Source organism: Haliotis rufescens, unplaced genomic scaffold, assembly GCF_023055435.1.
Source record: "Haliotis rufescens isolate VD_foot unplaced genomic scaffold, xgHalRufe1.0.p SCAF_2, whole genome shotgun sequence".
NCBI lineage: Eukaryota > Metazoa > Mollusca > Gastropoda > Lepetellida > Haliotidae > Haliotis > Haliotis rufescens.
Window position 1 is genome coordinate 34,430,818 of NW_025963890.1, and position 23,545 is coordinate 34,454,362.

General features: G+C 39.5%; 2 protein-coding genes across 8 annotated transcripts; both read left to right on the top strand.

Moving 5' to 3' along the window:
• The first annotated feature begins 3,201 nt into the window (after positions 1 to 3,201).
• On the top strand, positions 3,202 to 9,107 carry LOC124111897 (platelet endothelial aggregation receptor 1-like). Of its 4 annotated transcripts, none has more exons than XM_046471790.2 (6): positions 3,202 to 3,388; positions 4,167 to 4,415; positions 4,892 to 4,961; positions 5,248 to 5,271; positions 5,498 to 6,331; positions 8,117 to 9,107. In XM_046471790.2, exons 2-6 carry the CDS (start codon positions 4,395 to 4,397, stop codon positions 8,194 to 8,196), a joined length of 1,029 nt encoding a protein of 342 aa, XP_046327746.2. In that variant the 5' UTR covers positions 3,202 to 3,388; positions 4,167 to 4,394; the 3' UTR covers positions 8,197 to 9,107. The 4 variants fall into 4 exon arrangements, with proteins under 4 accessions (XP_046327746.2, XP_046327745.2, XP_046327747.2 ...); XM_046471789.2 differs by having other exon boundaries at positions 4,271 to 4,415; XM_046471791.2 differs by lacking the exon at positions 3,202 to 3,388 and adding an exon at positions 3,395 to 3,819.
• A 3,220-nt stretch (positions 9,108 to 12,327) lies between these two features.
• Positions 12,328 to 22,850, top strand: LOC124111895 (scavenger receptor class F member 1-like). 4 transcript variants are annotated; one of them, XM_046471783.2, is made up of 6 exons: positions 12,329 to 12,493; positions 12,587 to 12,721; positions 15,211 to 15,280; positions 15,630 to 15,653; positions 18,616 to 19,632; positions 21,203 to 22,850. In XM_046471783.2, exons 3-6 carry the CDS (start codon positions 15,238 to 15,240, stop codon positions 21,280 to 21,282), a joined length of 1,164 nt encoding a protein of 387 aa, XP_046327739.1. In that variant the 5' UTR covers positions 12,329 to 12,493; positions 12,587 to 12,721; positions 15,211 to 15,237; the 3' UTR covers positions 21,283 to 22,850. The 4 variants fall into 4 exon arrangements, with proteins under 4 accessions (XP_046327738.1, XP_046327739.1, XP_046327741.1 ...); XM_046471782.2 differs by lacking the exon at positions 12,587 to 12,721 and having other exon boundaries at positions 12,328 to 12,493; XM_046471785.2 differs by lacking the exon at positions 12,587 to 12,721 and having other exon boundaries at positions 12,329 to 12,517.
• The last annotated feature ends 695 nt before the right edge of the window (positions 22,851 to 23,545 follow it).

The following is a 23,545-nucleotide window of genomic DNA, read 5'->3' on the forward strand; positions in this document are numbered from 1 at the left end:
CCGTAGTGCATCAAATGACGAGAGCACCTTGACAAAAGACATGAAAATATTTGCGACCCCCAGTAGAAGGTACACATGCTTTGTAAACCCTGCACTCGACCGAAATCAGCATGTTGTTAACAAACCGGATTTCTAGTTTGATACGTGATTTTGATTGGACTATGCATAGACTCAACGGAATTCCAGGCTATTTCGGCAAGGGTGGAAACTAGACTTTTAGTCTGTTAACTCCCTTCCCTCGGGAAGATGAGTGAAAGGGGTATAGAAGAATGAGTGCTGTCCGTCTGTCAAGTTTCATTTCGGGAGCAGAACTAAAAAAACATCCGAGATATCTTAACCAAATTTGGCACCTAGATAGGTGTAGTGTTGAACTGGTGCCTTTTAATAGTTTGGGATTTTTGTAAAAAATCATTTGTCGAGTTTCCATGGCAACGACTGTGACTTTGACGATTGAAAATGGTGGTAGTGCTCGTTTCGGACACCATATCTTGAAAACCGTACATTTCTTCACCAAACTTGGCACATAGATAGGTCCAGTGGTAAGCTTGTGCCTTTTTGATAGTTTTGGAATTTTGAAAAAATATTTTTCCATAGCAACGACTTATACTGCGAATGGTGGTAGCGCTCGTTCCCATGAGCAAATCTTGGAAACCGTGAAATATTTCTTTCTTGCCTTGCACACAACCAGACATGCGGGGGATGTGAGTATTTCCTGCTTGTTTAGTTTAATGCATATTTCACATGCCCTATAAAAGGTCTAGGACGGGGTACTCGGGTCGGGTGGGTACTGAGTAGGACCCGGGTACCCACAGAACTACCCGGACCCGTGGTTTTTCAATTGATATATTGTTTAATGACAAAAGTTATCTAAAACTCTGTGGTTACACTACAAGTCACTAATGTTCCCATTTCTTTCTGACTATGCACCCATTCCTTCTGACTTTTATGTTTGAATAAAGATAAAACTTCATGCAGTAAACTTCAGTGTTTGTATGACCAGATCGTTGTATACGTGTATCTTAATACATTTTGCAAGGGCAGACTTTTCTAAATCGGACGTCATGAGACCTACAGCGGGTACCCGGGTAGGGTCGGATAATAGGGGGTGGGTACCCGTGTATTAGATTTGGACTCCAGGCCTACCCTTTAATGTATATATTGATTGAGGCGAACAATGTGGTGGGGAACCCAAAAAATTTTAGTTTTCAGACCAAACAGCATGTCCAGTAGCTCACAAAGGCTGTATTAGATCATGTTGTAGCATGTTGTCCATCGTCATTAACGTTTTTTCATTTTATTTACTTCGTCCGAAATGGTTTGATGGATTCGGCTGAAATTTTGAGTGGATGTTTGTTACAATAGCAGATAAAAGTTAGTTCAAGGGATCTCAATTTGAATTTTACTGGGTTGCCATCTTTTATTTTAATAAATGAAATAATAAAAATCTTCTCAAAAGACTTAAGGGCCAGAGACTTGAAACTTGGCGGATGAGATGGTCACCTTTTGTAGTACAAAGTTTGTTCAAGGCAACTTGATCTAATGTCAAATATTGATGCGAGCGGCCATAATGGAAAATAAACAACTTCTCTCAAAAGCAACTAGACCAATGAAGCTGAGACTTCACATGCTTGTTCCGATGACACGATCACCTAAATTTGTCCAATATTGTTTAAATAGGAACGTCGATATTCCCACAATGGCTACCATTTTGAAAAAGATATGTCTTTTATTCATCCATTTTTGTTCAAAATGTAAAACGATGTTGAATATGTGTAGTTGTCATTGGGGCTCATCACACGTGTTAAACTTTGATCTAGATTCGACCTATACTAAACCTACACTGTGAGCCGGGCATTCTCCATAGCCTTCATTTACCCTGCGGTTTTTGAGGGGCAAATGTGATATCTCAAACTGGCCGATCAGAGAGATGAGCACTGGGCTTTCAATGACATCTAGTTCAACTGCCACATAAGCAGAGAATAGCACTCAATATCATAGCATAGTATTCTGCTACACGCGACATTTGTCATCAAAGAATAACACAAATACAATATGCTTAAATGATTTTCAATTTAATTATCATATTTAGAATGAAACTGTAATACTTTTTTGTAACTTAAGTGACAACAGATTGTCAGGTGAATCGTAATGTCTAGGTTACATTTCTTAAATATACTCCAAAACACAAGTGCTATGTATATATTTATATATTCAATGCCATTCACCACACCATGCCACGCATGAAGATCCGGGTTAGAATAGAATTAGGTCTTGGGCAACCCATGCTTGTCGCCAGAGGGCGACTAACGGGATCGGGTGGTCAAGCTCGCTGACTTGGTTGATGTATGTCATCGATCTCAATTGCGTGGATCTATGCTCATGATGTCAATAATTGGATTGTCTAGTCCAGACTCGATTATTTACAGACCGCCGTCATATAGGTAGATATTGCTGATTGTGGCATTAAACAACAAACAAACGAAACATAAATGTCAAGCACTGGATTGCCTGGTTCAGATTTGATTATTTACAGACCGCTGTCATATAGCTGAAATATTGCTGAGTGTGGCGTTAAACAACAAACGAACAAATGGGTCGTCGATGCGATGTAAGTGGAAAATATTGCCGACCGTCACAGAACACTCTCACACCATTACGCGTCAATACAGCCATTCTTCATATCGAGACATGTTTGCTAAATATATGTGTGGCAATCGGTACCCCAAACGGGACATACATATAAAATAAAACTAAATTGTTTACAATCCTATCATTACAACGCCTATGCAACACCAACGAAAAGCTGCGAAAACAGCTTTAACGCTTATGTTACGCACGAGGAACGAGAATGAGATATATATTTGGGCAAGTGATCGGCGAAAACACTGACTTGACTCCCCCTTAAATTGGACACTCCACTAGAGATCACCACGTAGTTTTAACTACTAGTCTGTCAGAATGTGTGTTCCTGGGTGTCAACCGAAGCGGTAAATGTCGACATTCTGCGGCGCTTGGGTGTTGCCCCCACATTAAGCCGTGATATGCCATGCTGTGGAAAGCAGTGTTAAACCGGGCTCATTTATTAAGCCGTGCACACCTCGTCCCATACATGCCACATAAATGTAGACCAGGTCCTTCAGAGTTTGTTTGTAGTTGCATGTCACAGAGGGTACGTTGCTATAAATACATCCATGTCACACGTAGGTTTTTGCGCGCTGAAATATCAGCGAGGTGCGGGTTACTAGTGTACAACGGCAATGGTATGGCGTGACTCACTCACTGTAAGATATCAGCCGATTTGCTGGTTTGGTATCTGGTGACTACTGGGACTATACAGAAAACGAACGACATTGTTGTGTTTACAGAAGCGATACGACTGAAATAGTCAGTAAGTGTGCGTGTAAGGTCTTACGTCATTATCAACAATATTACTACGGGGCAACCAGTAATATGTTGCACTATTAATGCTTGAAACACTTTTCGTATGTGACCATAACCAATAATTAGTTTTCGGATAACTTGACCTATCATTTCTCTTGAACTCTTTATCCTTTGTAGGAAACTAATGGCACGTGTGCTGCTGGTAAAGCCGGACATGCGTACCCTTAACACCTGGTGTCATGACTGGTTTTCATTGATCCATTCATAACATTGTCACCGCTATTTTGCCTTTTGCGCCCAATACAATCTGTTTCAGTACATAACCGAGATTAGTTATTCTCTGACATTTTATATTACACCCATGTCTGTAAATCACAAGTTCGCCGAAGCCGAAGAGATTGTACATGTCGTAGTCACATGGTGTAAGCAACTTCAGATGTAAGTACAAATATAGAGCCATTTAACGTCATTTTGTTATGTCCTATTTGTATACAACTATTCAAACTATAAAAAGGGAAACAAAAATGTTTTGTTTGTGAGTCGTTTTCTTAATGTTAATTTGCAACTTTAAAACGACAAGTTATAACATGTAAAGTGATCTATGTATGTGTCACATTCACTGTAATCATGTTTATTTATAAGTTTGACAACCAACTGGCCGCACAGCTAGAAACTTCTAGATAATAGAATACTGCACTCGGATTACAGCGGTGGGCTGATAACAGTAGGGCAGACAAAGACGAAAACATATTCTCTTAATATATATTACGCTCTACTGCTTACAGTTATGGTGGAGAATGTAGCGACAGGATCATCTAGGTTTGACGGTGACGACTCGCCTGAAAGAGCGGTCTTATTCATTCATTTCTTTCCTCGATTCTGGGAAAAGAGAGTTTCACTGGATCAGCTGTGAAGATAGAAGGCGGCTATGTGTAAGGGAGAGGGAAGACTGAGATCATGACTGTCGATACACGCCGGGAAGACAGAGTTAATGGCTGTTCACCTAAGGCTTGATGAATATATTTTCTACGCAGGTAAATTAATAATTCTGATGATCATATGTTTGTCAGGTCCTAGGTTATATATGTTAATGAGATCGGTTTGGGCGGGTTCCCGACTCGGCTCTCTATCTGGTTAAAGTGGCTGGAAGGCCAAAGTGTCGAAGGCCAAATATGGTTACCAAATTGATAATGCCAAAGAGCAAGATACTCATAAACTATGGATCATTATCGGGGAGAATATTGGAGTCGAACCCACGACCAGTGAACAATGGCAGCTAAGGGACCCCACTCCGTACTTTCGGCCAGCGTACCACACGTGTGTCCTTGCTATACATGCGGCCAGTTGAAACATTACACCTATTTACACTAGTTGTCTTCTGAAAATATGTATTTTATTTTTTAACATAAATAGATGAAACATATGATATTATACCTTTCTGAGAATTGAAGTTCACCTAACGGGAACAGAGAACATATTATTGATATTATTATATGCATTTCGATTTCAGGTCTTCCACAGTACCTCGACAGTTGACATAATGGTGAAGACCACCTCTGTGATGCCCGCGGTGATTGCCTGTAAGTAACACTGTTTTTGAATTGACGAAAGTGCACTTATTAAAGCGCATCCTTAAATGTTTTTTTCCTCTGCGTAACACTGTAACGTATCATTTAGACTACATGTAGGTGTTTAACTGTTTGAAGGTGTTCTGTACAATTTAAACAATCGTCGTGTACTATTCCTATGAATGAGTTGTGACTTCTGTTTCCCATTGTATATAATTCAGCAACTGAAGTGGTACAATATGTATTTTGTGATAGAACGCTTTGTAACGAAAGGTACATGTTTTACTTACATTTTCAGGCATTCTCCTTGGTATCTGTTGTGGTAAGAACTTTATCTTCTAATGTCCGAATAAAAATTATAATGTCGATGTTTTCCCAAATTAAATGTTCATGTTAAAGGTCAGTGTTAAGATTCACACTCGATACCCTACATAGGTACAATATTTGAAGCCCATTTCAGGTGTACACCGACGTTATATGGCTGGAATATTGCTGACTAGTGTTGTACAACTCACTCACTCACTGTTTCTATTATGTTTTGTTTGTAGTGAGGTCAGCATATGGACAATGTGGAGACCACTGCCTCGACTGTAAGCATGGTACCTGCAGCGAGTGTATATATGGATGGTACGGTACTGATTGCACGAAATCTTGTCAAGGGTGCTGGTACGATAGATGTGAAAGAGACACAGGGAGATGTGTACAGTGTTCGCCTGGATACTACTCTAATGCATGTAATAAAGGATGTCCACTTGACTGTCGTGAAAGCTATGATGGGGACAGGTACTGTGACCGTGACACAGGGGGGTGCCTAGAGGGGTGTGTCCCTAGGCGGTGGGGACATCAGTGTGAGAGAGTCTGCAGCAGCACCTGTGAGGAGTCCGTATGTGACCAGGATGAAGGAACATGTCTTCTTGGTTGCACCGATGGATGGTTCGGCCAGTTGTGTGATACACCATGTCCAGAAAACTGTCTTGGAAACAGGTGTAACCTATTTCAAGGATATTGTGGTCGCTGCAAGCCAGGGTTTATTGGGAGAAAGTGTGATATACAGTGTAGGAATTGTGCAGACAATACTTGCACCTACAACGAACTGCTCTCATCTGTTAGTTGTACCAGAGGATGCGTGAAGGGATGGACGGACGAGGACTGTCAGTCCCCTTGCAGCAACAGATGTCTTGACGAGGACTGCAACATCAATGGCACATGCAAGAGATGTCCAGATGGATATTATGGTGACATTTGTACTGTGGCATGTGAACAATCTTGCCTAAAATGTGAGCAGATATCCGGAGTATGTACTCTCAAGCAAAGTCGAGAAATTCGTCCAAAGGAGGACTCATATGACTTGCCCACCACGCCCATAGTACTGCTGTCACATGGTGGGTCGTCCCGATTTATTTTACACGATAAGTTCACACGATATAAGGCTTTCCATTGGACGAGAGGTCGGTCACATGACCGCGATATTGATGTTCATAAGTGTATGAACGACACAATTTGACGTTTTCACGAGACCGTGTTCTTGAAATCCCCCGGGAATTCCCTAGCACGAATAGATACAGAAGGGTTGTTTCTCACCATTTGAACTATGCGTTTTAGCATATATTGGGATAAGTCAGAGAGATTGATTGCATGTCCGTTCAAGTATATCCTCGCTACAACCCAAAAACGAACAAAACGAAGAAAAGCATATTCAAACTACCGTAGTATCGACTCGATCCGTGTGTAGACTACAGCAATATATGACTGTACCGTTGTATCTATTATCACATCCCTACAATCGCCTTTCAGTGATCGGCCAATTTATCAGTGATAACTAAGACTTGTAATAGCCACAGGTTCATTAAAAACTTCGGAAATCTCTCCCGTAACGTTTATCGTGTCGGCCATTTTGACGTCATGGGCTTGATGTAAATGTATTACGACGCGCTGTCATTGTGACTGACTGACTTACTTAGGTAGCTCTAAACAGACTGTTCCCAACTTATGATGATATTATTTGAGTAAATTGGTTTACAGAAACTATAAAAGTTGTTTCTGTTGAGCATGTTGAGCATACATAAGCTCATGTCACCTCTCGTATTGAGAACTATTCTATTCCGCGAGACAGCTGGGAGTTGTATGGCTGGCAGTGTAAACATGAAGTCACACGTACCAATTATGATTGTGTTTCAATAAAATTAGATAAAGGTCTACGTCCTTTGAGGTACAAATAGTGATATAAACAAGCTCCGACGTTCATACAGTTAGGCCCTCACTCTATCAAGGTTCATACTCCAATGAACTCACACAAAGTGAAGGTCAGTTCTTAAATACATGAATGTCTACTTCAATTAAATGAGGTCATAAAATCTCATCAAACCACACTATAAAGATGTCTAACATCGATAATTAACACACGAAATGCCAAAGGACCAGGTGCTAGTGTAGATTTAAGCAAGGGCAAACAGTAGTGTACAGGTGTTTCCCTGATACAGTCAAGAAAAGAGGAAAGTAAATAATCCACAGTAGCTTGGTGTGATACTAACACTATCGATACCAGTCACACATTTGCTATTTTGAGAACTGGATGTCCAATACTATAAAAATGTCATGTTGTCCATCCATATGGATGTGGGGATATCAGGATGGAACAGGTCCCCAGTTTTCTACGCTTTATGATGTGACTAAAATGGATTGGTTGGTCGGGCTTGGTTGATGGTAACGACGTTCGTGGGACTTTGCTCATGATATCCACCATTGGTTTGTCTGGTGTCCGTGATATATCTAGAATGTTGCTGACTGCGGCGTCAAACAACGTTCACTCGCTCTCTTCTGACATGGCAATATGACAGCGGAGCCAACACACCGATGGGCCATTTCTTTTCTGGCACAATAAGCAAACAGCGCACTAAAGTTTTTACATTATCTATCGAAACCTGATCTTAATACATGTGTTTGTATATGCGGATTAAACATGAGAATGTCATTAGAATTTCAATTTACTACATATCTTGCATTGAACGGTTCCTACGACATGTATAATGGAATCATCACCTGTTGTTGAATAACTGGTATCAATGTAGAGAAAATCCTATCCTAAAGCAATGATCAGTTGATTGTTGTTACTTCTGTAATTCAAAATGTCATTTGTGTACATTGTATGTATTGTTTGTATTTGACAGGTTCCCGGATCACCTGTCCACGGATCTGGATGTGCATGTTAGCAACGATATGCTACGGACTCAGTTACGGATGGGGTTGAAATGAACTACTTCTAAACAGGATTCCGTTAAATGTTGTTGGATCGTGTTTATGGAATTTGGAAGTTTAAATTTCAATGATTGTTATTTGGGGATTTCCCAATAAAAAATAAAAATAAAAGATATATCATATCATATCATATCATATCATATTTTGACAGACAGAATTTTATTCAGTAAAGAAGGCCACATGACCCATAGTTACAATATATTTTGGATACGCTCTATTAGCTAATAAACCTCAATATAAATATAGAAACAGATAGCATACTGACAGTGATGGGATTATATAAAGTGTTATATAAATCTGACAAACTAAGATTTTCCAGACGCTTCAGTTAGTTGTTTTCTTTTCTTAGTACAGTGAACCCTGAAACATTTCAAATAGTGATAACTGTAAAAATACTAGACATCCCCTCTGATACTGAAAATGGTATATAGAAATCTAGAGAAATAATATAAAATCTCACTTTGATCTGATGTACACAACATATTTATAGTAACAAATGATTTATTCTTTTTTCTCAACTCCTCTAGAAAAACCTTTCGGCTATCTTCATACCTAGGACATTGAAATATAATATGATTTTCATTCTCAAGAACATTACAAAAAACCCAAATTGCTTCTTTATCCTCTTTAACACATTTACCTTTTCTAACATTCTGGATTCCAAATGAATTAAAACCACTTCTGAATTTTAACAACGCTCTTCTAAATTTAGTTACATTTATACAAACCACATATTTTTCACATTCTAACAAAGATTTAAATGAGGAACAAAAAACAAGAACTTTCTTTTGTTCCACATCTGAATGCCAATCCTGTGTTGCACAATCCAACACTCTTTGCTTAAATATGTTTAGAAATAACTGTTCATCTCCCACTTCATGCGATACCCATACTACTCCAAAACCATAAAAACATAATAAATTTCTAACATGAGTGGCTCAATTAGGTTGTTTCCTATCACAACAACTTCTTAGCATTTGATAACACTGATATGGGTACCTACTTCTGGACATGGCGATAAGCCGTAACCAATATTTTATACATTTGACATAATATACAACTTTAAGTGGACGTCTGCCACATTCTCCATAGGCTACTGCATTTGGTAACTTATAAGAAATATTCAAAATGAATTTACAAAACTTTCTATGAACAATTTCTATACTCTCCCTCTCCATAAAACCCCATATTGCACTACCATATGTAAGAATTAGCATAATTTTCTTGTCAAAAATTTGAAATGAATTTTCCACTGGAATATCAAATTTCCTTATCAAAGACCTTACTGGGATTAATGCTTTACTAGCTTGCTCTGATAATACTTTACATGCTTTAGTCCAAACAAGCTTTGGTGTTACCATCAACCCCAAATATTTATAAAAACTTACAGTTTCCATTTTAACACCATTATATGTCCAATTCTCATATCTAGAAAGTTTACCTCCATTCTTAAAAACTATTATTTTTGACTTATCCATATTTAACTCCATTCCCCACTTAAAACAATAAACAGCAAGCTGATCTTATCGCTTTTGCAATCTAAGAGGGGTGTCTGCTACAAGAATGAGATCATCAGCAAAAAGGAGAGCAAGAATATTATACATTTCTTCGGATATAAATATACCATCATCAAAAGACTTGCTAATATAATCAACAAGCTCTTTAATGAATATGGAGAACAGCAGGGGACCTAATGTACATCCCTGGCGAACACCAACAGTACAAGAAAAATATTCTGATAATTTTCTACCACCATTAACTACAACAGCAGATTTCACATTATCATACATACTCTTGATAACATTATAAAATTGTCCATGTATACCATTTTGTAACAATAAAAATAATAACTTATCATGACTAACTCTATCAAAGGCTTTCTGAAAATCTATGAATGCGCAATAAAATTTTCCCTTTTTGCGCGTTATGAATTTCTGAGTCATAGACTGTAAAATAAAAATGCGGTCCCGGGTTACTCTCCACATCACCCGCCGTTGCCAACTTGTTTACAAACACTGTCCTGCCCCAGAAATAGATCAAAGGCGGGTCGCTCGTGCTGCACGTGCACAGCTGCATATGGATACAGTTCATGATTGCAAAGTTATCGGTAGAGGGCAGCCACACTACACTTTCATAGACCAGATAAAGTTTTGCTGTGTAACCATGGGCCATGGTCGTCATTACTGATGATAGATAACACACTGTCGTAAGCACAAACATCATACAGTAGGCACGATAGGCAAAGTTCATACCTGGCGTCCATTTTGTCTTGTCCGTAAAGGCTTCGACTTTGCCGATCTGTCCCGAACCACTAGGCATGTGGAAACAGCCTATCTTAACCCTCCAGGTCATCAAACACCCCCCCATAGTTATTGTGCACCTTTATTTTGCGCAGTAAAATACTTTTGTGCCCGAGGGAGGGGAGCTGGAGAGATTTTTGCCGGAGCTCTCTGCAAGCACGTCTGCCAATACTCGCGCATTGGAGTTGTGATTCTTCATAAGCCGCCGTTATAAAATTCGTGTTTTGTTACTCTATGTACATGCAACAGCCCATCTATCACTTCTATATTCCATAACTCAAAAAGTGTAAAGGCTGGTCGTGGTTAAAGCGTTGAAATTCGCTCGTCACGACTAAGGTCTGGGTTCGATTCACCACATCTGTACAAGCCGATTTCTGGTGTCCACCGCCTTGATTTTGTTGGAATAGTGCTAAAAGGGGTGTAAAACCACACTTTCACCCATTTTCTCTTCCACAAATGATGGGTAACTTGAACAGAACAGAAAACGTGAATAATACAATTCATGTTTTGGTTTTCGAATCTAAACTCGTTGAGTAAAAAAATAATGACGAGTAGCAGCTATATCTTCCCCCCTATTTCCAGAAACGATAATACTCTGTGACTCTATATAAAAGATACATACTGTCTTCAGCAACTGAAGTGGTAAAATATGTATTTTGTGATAGAACGCTTTGTAACGAAAGGTACATGTTTTACTTATATTTTCAGGCATTCTCCTTGGTATCTGTTGTGGTATCTGTCTGTTCAGTTTGTCTGACGATTGTACATGCTATAGTTCATGTACGTTTTCTAATAAATGTCCACACATCAAGCAGTTGCTAACCTCACTGATTGTGATTCATTATCCATATGAGAAGCCGTCACTGGGATGGATAATGGTCGTCCATATTCGCCAATCTACCGAAAAAGACAAGGATGTATTTCCAAATGCATAGAGGACCCAACCAAACATCCATTTGTCACATGAGTTGTCATCAGACGGTGTTGTGTACTGTTGTTTAACGTCACAGTCAGCTATACTCGTGCTGGATGGCATTCAGTGTGGCGTCAACTGTCTGGAATCATCATATACTATTTCCATTATTTTGAAATACTAGTATACTTTCACGGAGAATGTTACCCGAGTGTCTTCCGAGATCATAGAAGTCAAGACGAGTTGGATCGTTCCAAGTGTTACTTGTCTGGCCGGACAAGAGTCGATTAATTACAGACTGCCGTGAAAAAGCGGGAATATTGCTGACTGTGTCGTAAAACACCATTCACTCACTCCATCAAAATGACCGTGTTTACTAACGTCCACGTCTCGTGGCCATTTTGATTATATTATTACAGCTGTTGTGTTTGTGAAATATGTTCATTTCCGAGACGAGATGTTAGTCTACCCTTCCTATTGAACATCAACTTTATGTTCCTAGTACAAAGGTCATCACTTATGATTTCACTCCTGACATACGAGAATGTAAAATTGATGTATTTGGTGATGAAGTAGTTTATTTATCGGAAAATATATAATCCACATCTCACTCGAAGGACATGGAGTGTAAGGATGGCTAAACTTGTTCCTTCATCCGAAGGCGGTAACACTTCATGCCGGAAGTACATTCAGTCAGTCTCAATTACACCATGGTTTTCAGAGTAAGATCATGAAGTTCACTAAGAATATACTTGTACATAATAAATGGCACACTTGTCTTGTCACATGTTTAGTTCATTTCGTTTGTCAGCACCAAACGCGTGCACGTTTATTCACCACACGGCTAGACTGCACAGCGGTGTACGCGATTTGGGCTTTCGTCACACTCTATAAATAACCATGCACGTAATGTTGGTATCTAGCATACGCTATGATAGGACATGCACCTGGGTCACACTTGGGTCACACACGGGCAGAATGGTAAATTCAGCGAGAAAATTAATCGAATGTTTCAAATGTCGCTGAACGCAATATCATGCACGCAGGCCTCACATGGCAGGCAAGTATCGGGCAAGGTACGTCGTCAAATTACATACTAGGTAATTCACTGATAAGCTCGAGAATGTAACTGCGTCAGTATGTTGACCCACATTGAATTGCTGTCTTAGATCTCCTTGCCTGCGTTCTCGATGCTTTCGTTAGAAAGAGGGACCCGAGAATGAACGCCGGCATAAAGGCAGAATAGAGTTACATACGTCTTTGGCAGATGGCACCCCACGTAGACTCAACGTGTATATCAACAGGTAAATCCATAATAATGATGATCACATGAAGATTTGTCGGAGATTATGTCATGTTTTGAAGTCAAAGGCGTCGCCTAACATCTCCTGCATTGACAATTTGTATTTACGTGAACTGGGTCGATGTTTCTGCTGGTGGACTGAAGTCCGCATACGCATATGTATATGTGCTGAGTCAACTACAAAAGAAATGTTTGGGCCGATACATTAATACTGCCCTACCTCCACTGTGCTGCGAAACAAACATGTTTCTCAAACGTTTTTCTTTACTCACAAGCAGTAGAATCTCTGCACTTATACACAACAAGCGTAATTCTAATTTTATGTATCGTTGTAATTAGTTTAAAAAAATCAGTAAATGCCTTGTCGGTTCATTTGATTTTCTGGTTCATCAATCACTGGATGGTCTGGTTGTTGTACAGGCCGCCGTCCATGACAGGAGTACAACTGTGCGGCGTCAGGCAACAAACAAAATAGTCATACATGCATCCTTTTTATGTAAATTGTGTGAAATGGAGGCTGAAATGGTAGGGTAGGACATGCATTCTTTTTTGCGAACACCTGGTGTCATCACTGATTTTCAGGGGTCCATTCATATAGTTTTCACAGCTAGTTTTCCCATTACGCCAAATAAAATCTTGCTTCGGCAGATTATGTAGACTTACTTACTTACTTACTTACTTACTTACTTTGGAGATTTAACGCTTTCCGACTGATGCGTATTTCGCACACGGGCCCGGCCAGGCCATTTAATGTGTTTCCGAAAGGGGCGAAAGTGGTGTGTGCAACCCAAGAGGGGGCTTTATAATTAGGGGTTGCTTATATAGAATTTGGGAATTTTGAGATTTGGAATAGATGCCGATGGGGTTGGGGAGGAGAACTAAGGGAGCTGGGTATGGTGGATGTTTGTTTGTTTATGTGATTTTGATTTGGTAGATTATTTTGTTTTTAGATGCGTTTTATTAGTTCCGGGTTATTCTCTTGCATTGACAGTTTATATATAGTAGACAGCAGATACCGCCGTGCATGCGTGAACCAGCTTCCCTTGGTACAAGGACGCGCAGCGGTAGAGTTATGCCAACGGCACTCAAAACACTGCCTGGGATCCCGTGGGATCTATGGTTGGGAAAATGCCGGACACAGGCCACTGAAATGAATCCTAAAAGTTTAGTAATATTCCACAGGTTAGTAACGTGCACATTGTCAACAACAGCCGTCAATCTGCCGATTGTACTCCAATGTTCAGCGTACCTAGTGCAGTGTAACTCGATGATGCCCAACTTCCAAGATCCACGCGCCTTTTCATGGCGTTACCTAAATCCCGTACTTCATAACATCATGTCACATCAACTTTAATTTCCATCAGTAATATCAGTAGTGGTCGAGAGAAGATCTCGAAGTAACTGCGACAATGGTTAAATTCGATTCGATTCGAAGGGCAAGGTCACGGAATGACAAGGTGTGAGTCAGTGAGTGAGTAAGTATGGTTTTACGCCGCTTTTAGCAATATTCCAGCAATATCACGTCGGGGGACACCAGAAATGGGCTTCACACACTGTACATGCATGTCGGGAATCGAACCCGGGTTTTCGGCGTGACGAGCGAACGCTTTAACCACTAGGCTTCCCCGACCGCCCCTACAAGGTGTGAAGATGACTAAAAAATACAACTGATATCTTACACGAGTGGAATATTTATGCCGGATATACTTTTTAATAGTGATTATCAGTGAGAAACATGGTACTCAATAGAACGTTTTTCTTTCCTTGTCAAATAACATATTTATCTCATGTTATGATGTATGCTGTTAGGATATTTCTAAGTGTATACTTGCTTCATAATGCTTCATTTATATCAAAAATAAATAAATCCTTCACGGATTGCTGTGTTTCGTACTAAAAATGTGTTTGTATTTCGTGCCTCTGTGCCTCACATTAGATAATAAAACAGAATATTGCCGACATTTGGTAAAGTTGTGAGAGCCACTGGCTGATAACTTCCTTGCATCTGCTGAACGTCACTGTGATTTTTGTAAAAACAAAATATTCAGGGTCATAGTTTTAATGAAAAGAAACCATCTGGTTGTGCAGATGTACCTGAAACAATAGCTAGTCTCCATTCAAAGTCCCAGGCAGCCCCGCTCCACCTCCCCAGAATATAAAATGGTCGGTCCTTTACGGGCTATGGGTCAGAATCAAGGAGAATTGTGGATTAGAACCTTCAACCAGCGCATCCTGGCAGCTAAGGGGCGTAACTCTGTGCATGACTTTTCGGCTCCTTGGTTCAGTACCACGCGTATCCGCTTGATGTATTTGTAACCAGTTTAGCAATATGTAAATACTTACCTGATCAAATGATTGTTTCTTGATGAGCATGAAAGTGTTAAGAAAACTAACATGCCTCTCTGCCAAAATAGACTTTCTTGTCGGGAATAGATGACATTATACAAATATCATTATATATACATTCCACATATTGATTTTCAATTTCAGCTCACTCATAATACCGTGAAAATCCTCATGATGTGGAAGACCGTATCACTGGTGGCAATGTTTATTGCTTGTAAGTTAAAACCCTTTTAGAAAATACTGAAGTGTGTTTCTTTCAAGCGGAGTTCTTATTATTCTCATATAACACGTTGATTTCGCTCTCAACCGTTGTAACATATATATGAAGGTGTTCTGTACATTAGACTACACTGCGTACACTTTTCTTATACTTTTAACTTCCGTTAGGGAACAGGTAAATGTTGGACAGAAAACGGAATTCCTAAGGTTGTCAACGTCCTATTAAGTTGATTACGTCGGAAAGAACACTAGCAGGCGTCTTTACCTCCCCAAACAGACAACAACAAAAATAAAATGATATGTAAATTGTCATGGACGTTTTATTTCTTTCATTATCCTTTCAGTGATGGTCCTTGTTGTCCTTTACGGTAAGAACATTTCACTATTCATCTTGGTTACCTTGTTGTCCTTTACGGTAAGAACTTTTCACTATTCATCTTATATATACAGGCTAGGTATTTGCCCATAGCAACACCTGCACAACTGTTTATTCACACGTGGTGTGACAGATTGTAATTGAACGAGAGCAAGTATTCACTCACCTGTAAATTAGGCCGACTCTCTAATTAGATACTTTCTCTTGGGCGAGTGACATTGTGTATTTAAGAGTAAACTGACCTAATTATAAGAATAGTCTAGAAGAGATTTCACTGAAGGTATTAGTCAGTACAGAGAGACAGTTACAATGAATTGCGATCTTTACTAACATCATGTACGTGCATTCGTGAACAAGTAAAAAAACGTTAACAAAATGTATATATTATATAACTATATACAATACCTGCTCTTAAGGATCTCACTCAATGAACATGTTTGTGTATGTTCTAATATACGGTTTAGACATTATACAACGTATTTGTGAAAATATGGGAATTATCATAAAAAGGGTGTGGTTTTTTTCTGAACTGTTCCCAATTTCAAATCAAAAGTTGCAATGCATTTAAAAGTTGCATTCTTGTCCCAATATTCACTCCGTTTTTCATCAATCAGCGGAATATCATATCACCAATGTTCCGATAAGGGAGGTGATGATAAATGGATCACAAAACAAGTTCAATGGCTTATCTCAACTCGGAATATAAGTGGGGGGGATTGCGAAAGTTTAGATTTTTCACTTGAGTGTAATACCTACATGTATATCTTGTATACACAATACGTAAATACCAAACGCCAGAACAATCAAACCTTGCTATTTGTTTATCATAAACTAACAATATTTACACACACACACACACACACACACACACACACACACACACACACACACACATTTAATTTTAATCCCTATACAGTTATTTTCGCTTGAGGGTTGTACACATTATACATGTACATTGTGTTGCCACACTGCCACATGTGCCACGCTGAACTGATCATTCTAAACACAATATGGATACACACCGCGTTATTAAGTAGTCCAGCAATATATCGACAGGAAACGTATACATGTAGATGCACCAGATTACAGGTTCACATTGTACTCATAGGGGACATCAAACCGAAATTTAGCGTGACAAAGTAATGCTTCGACTACCACCCCACACATTCACGAAAGCATTAATTGAATGCGCTGTTTAATATCAAGAGAAAAACACAAAGCTTATTTATCTGACCCATGTATACACTTTGATAGGCAATATGTGAAATATGTCATGTGATATGAGCGACTGAGTATGATAACCTGACCCTGGTATCATACCGCACAGGACACAATATGGAAGATGTATTTGCATACATGATACAGGTAGCTAAGTCATCAGTTATTACAAATATTGTTTGTTGGCACACGTGACCAACCATACAGTGAAAAGGGTATGTCGAGGTGTAGGAAACTACTTGGGTTCACTGACGACAATTGATGTACAAAACACACTAATTACACATTACACATTAAAACTAATACAAGATAACTAGCTGTCTTACTGGCCGTCTGGTGGTAATACCCTGTACAGTACGTGTGGAAGTGTTTGAATGCACAAGTTCTACTGTTATATCACAATGACACTTATCATATGTTACACACAGACAGATCCAAATGTTATAGTTGGTTTTAATTTAAATAACATGGGAATTGAAGTATATGTGTCTAATGCAAATGCGTACAAAATAATCAGTTTTGTAGGAGTATGCACTTCATATTGTTATCAGGGGCGGTCGGGTAGCCTGGTGGTTAAAGCGTTCTCTCGTCACGCTGAAAACACTGGTTCGATTCCCGACATGGGTACAATGTGTGAAGCCCTTTTCTGGTGTCCCCCGCCGTGATACTGCTGGAAAATTGCTAAAAGCGGCGTAAAATCAAACTCACTCACTCATATTGTTATCAACAATAACTGTGTGGCCACACTAATCAGGATGTCCCTCCATACATGTACATGGTCTGTGTTTTTACCCAAGTACAAGTACATGTACATACATCACCTGTGCTATAACCAAAGTGGTATTTATCAAACCACTGCATAAGTATATACTAGTACATTAATGCATGTAGATATGTACAAGGCAAGAGACACGATGCAAGTTGATCATACATCAAATATTCATGTCAATAAGAATATTTAGTGACAGCGTTATTGTAGCAGGAATAGTTTTACATGTATTTATCGAATGTACCTGCAGTCCATTCACAGTGTAGCATCATAGTATACTCTGTGCATGTATGGAGACGATTGCCATGGCCCGCCACGAAGTTGCAGCGAAATAGTCCCATAAAACTCCTAATTAGTGCAATAAAGCAATAAAATATTTTTCGTAGAAATCCGCGGTTTATTCGCAATTTTTTTGCAAATTATTTGAAAAATTATTTGCAACCTATCCGCGGACTATCCCGCGGATTATTCGCAGTTTTAGTGCAGAACTAGACAACAGACTTTTGCGTTGTTGTGTACATACATGGTATTGCTTTCAAAATAACTACTGACGAGACAGCCGATCACGCTCGAGGGAATACGCATTTATCGTCTCCCTCATAAGACGGAAATACAGTTCAATGCGCCTTTAAACCTTACTCACTTGCTAACGATATACTGAATGTGATGACAATGCAGGGGAATGTGTTCATTAATGTTTCATGAAGTGAAATTCTTTGCTTCAATCAGGAAAGGTGAAACAGCATTAATGGTTTCATATTTATAGTTTCAAATCCAGCTGCAAATTGCTTAAAACGCTCCTTAGTTGTGCTTTAAATCCAACTCGCTCACTCAATACTGAAAATTGAACAAGTGAAATAGGGCATATGAAATCACAACGTACCGGGAAATGTCTAGCCGTAATGTGTTTCTTTAACGTAATTCTGTCTCTTACAATAATCCACTGTTAATTCTGTTTCATTTGTAGTGAAGTCAACTATCAAATGTGGAGACAACTGTCTTCGAAGCAATTTTGGTACCTGCATCGAATGTGTAGTTGGATGGTACGGTGCTGAGTGCACGAAGAAGTGTCAAGGGTGTAAAGATATATGTGAAAAACACACAGGGAGATGTAAACAGTGTCAGCCTGGATATTTCTCAGATGAATGTAATAGACCATGTGCACTGAACTGTCGTGTAAGTTTTGACGTGGACAGGCACTGTGACCGTGACACGGGGAGGTGCCTAGACGGGTGTGTCCCTGGTAGGTGGGGACATCAGTGTGAGAGACTCTGCACCAGCACCTGTGGGCAATCTCTGTGTGAGCAAGATAGAGGAACATGTCTTTTTGGTTGCACAGACGGATGGTATGGGCGATTATGTGATGAACCATGTCCTCACAACTGTGGTGTCAGTTATGTTGGCAATAGGTCTTGTAACCAGGACACAGGGAAGTGCCTTGAGGGGTGTGTCCCTGGGCGATGGGGACGTCAGTGTGAGAGACTCTGCAGCAGCACCTGTGAGCAGTCCGCATGTGACCAGGATGAAGGAACATGTCATCATGGTTGCACCGATGGATGGTTCGGCCTGTCGTGTGATACACCATGTCCAGAAAACTGTCTGGTGAATAGATGCAATATTGTTCAAGGATATTGTGGTCACTGCAAGCCAGGGTTCATTGGGAGAAAGTGTGACATACAGTGTAGGAATTGTGCAGACAATACTTGCACCTACAACGAACTGCTCTCATCTGTTAGTTGTACCAAAGGGTGCGTGAAGGGATGGACGGACGAGGACTGTCAGTCCCCTTGCAGCAACAGATGTCTTGACGAGGACTGCAACATCAATGGCACATGCAAGAGATGTCCAGATGGATATTATGGTGACATGTGTTCTGTGTCATGTGCACCAACATGCTTAAGGTGCATGCAGATATCCGGAATATGCACTCAAAAGGAGAACTCAAATAACTCGCCCTCCACGTCCATGCTCGTGCTGTCATATGGTGAGTCATCCCGAAATACATGAGTGGTTTCCACTTCAATTAATTGAGGTAATAACATCTAATCAGAATGTCTCAGGAACAGGTATGTAGGTATGAGCAAGGGCAAACAAACACATGTAAACAGCAGTAGTAAAACGGAAAGAAAACCAACCAGAGTAGCTTGATGTCTTGTTTTATTACTTGCCCGTGAATAGATCACCCGTTTAATAAACATACAGCTGTATTACACATTGTGTAATACCAAAACGGGTGCTTATGTACTCTCGGAACACGTTTCTAGAACAAATATTGAAAGCTCTCAACATCCCTTGGCTTATTCAACGACATTGCGTGTTGAGATGATAGATCACTGAGAGGAGCTTATGCACACTCGATGACCCCAGCAACCTTGTTGCTAGGTTGACGTCACATGGCATTGTTTCGCCGTAGGATCTTGCAACAAAATTCCACATATTACGTCATCGGGTATTGTGACGTAATTGTAAACTTTGAGGTGCAAGGCCCCGTTCCACAACGCGATCGTAAGGTAGCGCAACGACAGTCGTTGGTCTAAGTTAAAGTATATGAGTTGCGATAACCTTAACGCTACGATCCTTTTGTGGAACGGACGCCTGAATTCTAAAGGTGGACCGTTGGATGGTATTAAATTCATACGTTTCAACTTTTGACGTATTTGAAGTATTACTGTGTTAAACTCAGTTGGATTATGCCGTGGATCGTGTAGGTGTCAGTCTATTCACACTCAACAGTATAATTCTAAAAACGTTATAAATGGCCAGTAATAAATAAAATACTAAACTCGCTCCCGTGTAATACCAATTTTATGAAACTCGTGAATAGTTGTGGTATCTGACGAGCTGTATGTCTCTACCAATATCATTCACAAATTTTCTACTTTGAAAACTAGATGTACAATGTAATCATGTTGTCTATCAATGTGATATTTATCACTGTGGCCAGGAGGGGATATCAGGATGGAACTTTTCCCCAGTAGCATATGCCTTTATGATCTGACTAAAATGGATTGGTTGGTCAGGCTCGTTGACTTGGTTGATTGTAACGGCGTGGAACATTGCCATTATATCAACTCGTGTGTTGGCTGGTCCAGACTCTTGTATTAACAGGGTTTGATTCCGTGATGTATCTGGAATCTGTCGGCGGGCTTAAACAACATTCAGTCGCTCTCTTCTGACATTGAAATATGGCAGCGGCGCAACAAACTGATCGGCACTTTCTTTACTAGCACAACAAGCAAAAAGCACATTCAAGTTTTTTACATTGTCTGTCGAAATATGATCTATATAAATGTGTTTGTATATACGAATTAAACATTAGAATGTATAGTCATTTGTCAGGATAATAAATGGCCTTTCAATTTACCACATATGTTGCATTGAATGGTTCCTAAGAAATGTTTTACTGGAATGCTCATCTGTACCTGAATTATGATATCTAACTGATATCAACGGAGAGAAAACCCTAAACTAAAGCAATGATCAGTTGATTGTTGTTACTTCTGTAATTCAAAATGTCATTTGTATTCATTGTATGTATTGTTTGTATTTGACAGGTTCCCTGGCCATCTGTCCTCGGATCTGGATGTGCATGTTAGCAACGATATGCTACGGACTCAGTTACGGATGGGGTTGACATGAACTTCTAAACAGGATTCCGATAAATGTTGTTGGATCGTGTTTATGGAATTTGGAAGTTTGAATTTCAATAATTGTTATTATGGGATTTCACACACTAAAAAGGTTATGCTGTAGACATTGGAGTTGTGATTCTTCATGAGCCGCCGTTATTGAATTGGTGTTTTGTTACTTATATAGTCTATGTATACTTTTTCACTCCATAACTAAAACAGACCCGTGAAGATCCGGGGTAGAATAGGTCTTCAGCAACCCATGCGTGCCCTAAAAGGCGTCTATGCTTATCGTAAGGGGCAACTAACGGGATCGGGTGGTCAGACTCGCTGACTTGGTTGTTGCATGTCATCAATCCCAATCGCGTGGATCGATGCTCATGATATCAATCACTGGATTGTCTTAAACAACAAACCAACCAACCAACAATTGTAACTAAAACAATGTAAAGGTTTAAACTTTTGCTACTCGTTTAGCCTAGTGGTTAAAGCACTAAACTTCGCTCGTCAAGCCAAAGGCCAGGGATTGATTCCTAGACTTGTACGATGTACGAAGCCCATGTTTTGGTGTCCACCGCTGTGATATTGCTTGAATATTGCCAAAAGTATCATCTCCTTTTTCACAAATGATGGACACTTCATGCCGGAAGTACATTCAGTCTGTCTCAATTACACCATGGTATTCAGAGTAAGATGATGAAGATGACTAAGAATATACTAGTACATAATAATAAATGACACACTTGTCTTGTCACATGTTAAGTTCATTTCGTTTGTCAGCCCCAAACCCGTGCATGTCCAGTATAAGCAATGCAAGCATTCAAAGAATCGAAATACATGTCTGGGTTGTGTATGACTATTTTACTGGAACAATTCGGGGCCTATTCATCATCTAATAATCTTGGAGCTATCTTCTCGAAGACATTGACATGGCCGAATCATATACCAAATGTTTCATTCCAAGCCAATGAAGTAATTTATGATATTAAGTCACTGTATGTTCTAAAACCTATCCCATTAGATATGTTTTTTTAATCTTGGATGCACAAGTCAGCTCAATTGTCCATGTTCCTGCCTGTAAACGCTTGTTACAAGCGAAGGATGCCACTTCAAATCATGTTGCAAGAGGAGAATGCGGCCCATGTCCTCTTTATGTTTATACATACAAACGTGTTTTAAAGAATTGCTGTAGTATCTTACGAATGCCTGAAAGTAGATAAATGTTATAACATCATGATGTTTCAAGCAGCAGAAAATGGGAAAATATATTGAGCGTAATCTCAGAATTCGTATTTCGTGTGCAGGCAATACTGGAGCAAGACTGGTATGATGCGCTCCTTCGGGGCACCAAAACCAATAGTTATACCCTTTATAAACTATCCTTCTGCTCGGAATTGTACCTCAAAATTACAACTGTTTCCAAATCTAGAGTTGCCCTGGCTGACAATGTAAATTGAATTAACATAGTATGTATCATCCTCTCCAATATGATATGTCTTCAACACATATGTGTAATGGGCCGATGGCCTCCTCACTTTCCTTGAATAAACAACTATATTAATAAGCAACAACACAGTCTGAGACATGTCAATTTTTTATATTTTATGTTATTATGTATGTTAAGTATACATGTGAATGAGATGAGGCTACGCTTTGAACAGCATTCCAGTCATATCGACTAAGGTTTGTTAAAAGTGGCGGTTGATCCCAAAGTGTTGGAACTGGGCGGAAGAGGTAAGTAGCAACCAGAAGTGGGATACGACAAGAACTCAGATAAACACATGTACAGTGACTATAATTGGAACTATATGTGGAGCTGTGTATGTTATCGACCATCACCTGCACTTCTTGTGTTTTTTTATTTTAACTCCGTTTTTACCAAGTGCCCAAATGGCAGTGATACTGATTCGATGTCTGCTATCGTAGATAAATATAGCAGCATATGAAAAGTGGTAAGACGGAACTAAAACAGAATACAATTTCTTCTTTTTTATTCAGATTGCTACTTAACAACACGTAATATGATTTTAATATGTAGAAAGGCTATAACATTACCAACATAAGACAAATAACATATATTTATAAGAAAATTACTAATAGGGCATTGAACTTGTTATTCCATGCTCTGTCATCATTAACATGATTTGGTAGACAAAGACACAGTAAGAGTTATCCTCCCTTCACATTGTTCAAAGTGGTTGTCTGATCCTTGCAGTTGAAGGCCAAGTGGCTGGAGTTTCTAAGATATGATATTTCTTTATAAAGATG

Excerpts from the sequence above, each read along its gene's own strand:
- LOC124111897 (XM_046471790.2), top strand. The coding sequence starts at position 4,395 with ATGAATATATTTTCTACGCAG. Across the intron at positions 4,416-4,891 it reads TGAATATATTTTCTACGCAG|GTCTTCCACAGTACCTCGAC; the intron begins GTAAATTAATAA and ends TTTCGATTTCAG. Across the intron at positions 5,272-5,497 it reads TCTCCTTGGTATCTGTTGTG|TGAGGTCAGCATATGGACAA; the intron begins GTAAGAACTTTA and ends TTTTGTTTGTAG.
- LOC124111895 (XM_046471782.2), top strand. The coding sequence starts at position 12,359 with ATGCACCTGGGTCACACTTGGGTCACACACGGGCAGAATGGTAAATTC. Across the intron at positions 12,494-15,210 it reads GCAGGCAAGTATCGGGCAAG|CTCACTCATAATACCGTGAA; the intron begins GTACGTCGTCAA and ends TTTCAATTTCAG. Across the intron at positions 15,281-15,629 it reads GGTGGCAATGTTTATTGCTT|TGATGGTCCTTGTTGTCCTT; the intron begins GTAAGTTAAAAC and ends TTATCCTTTCAG.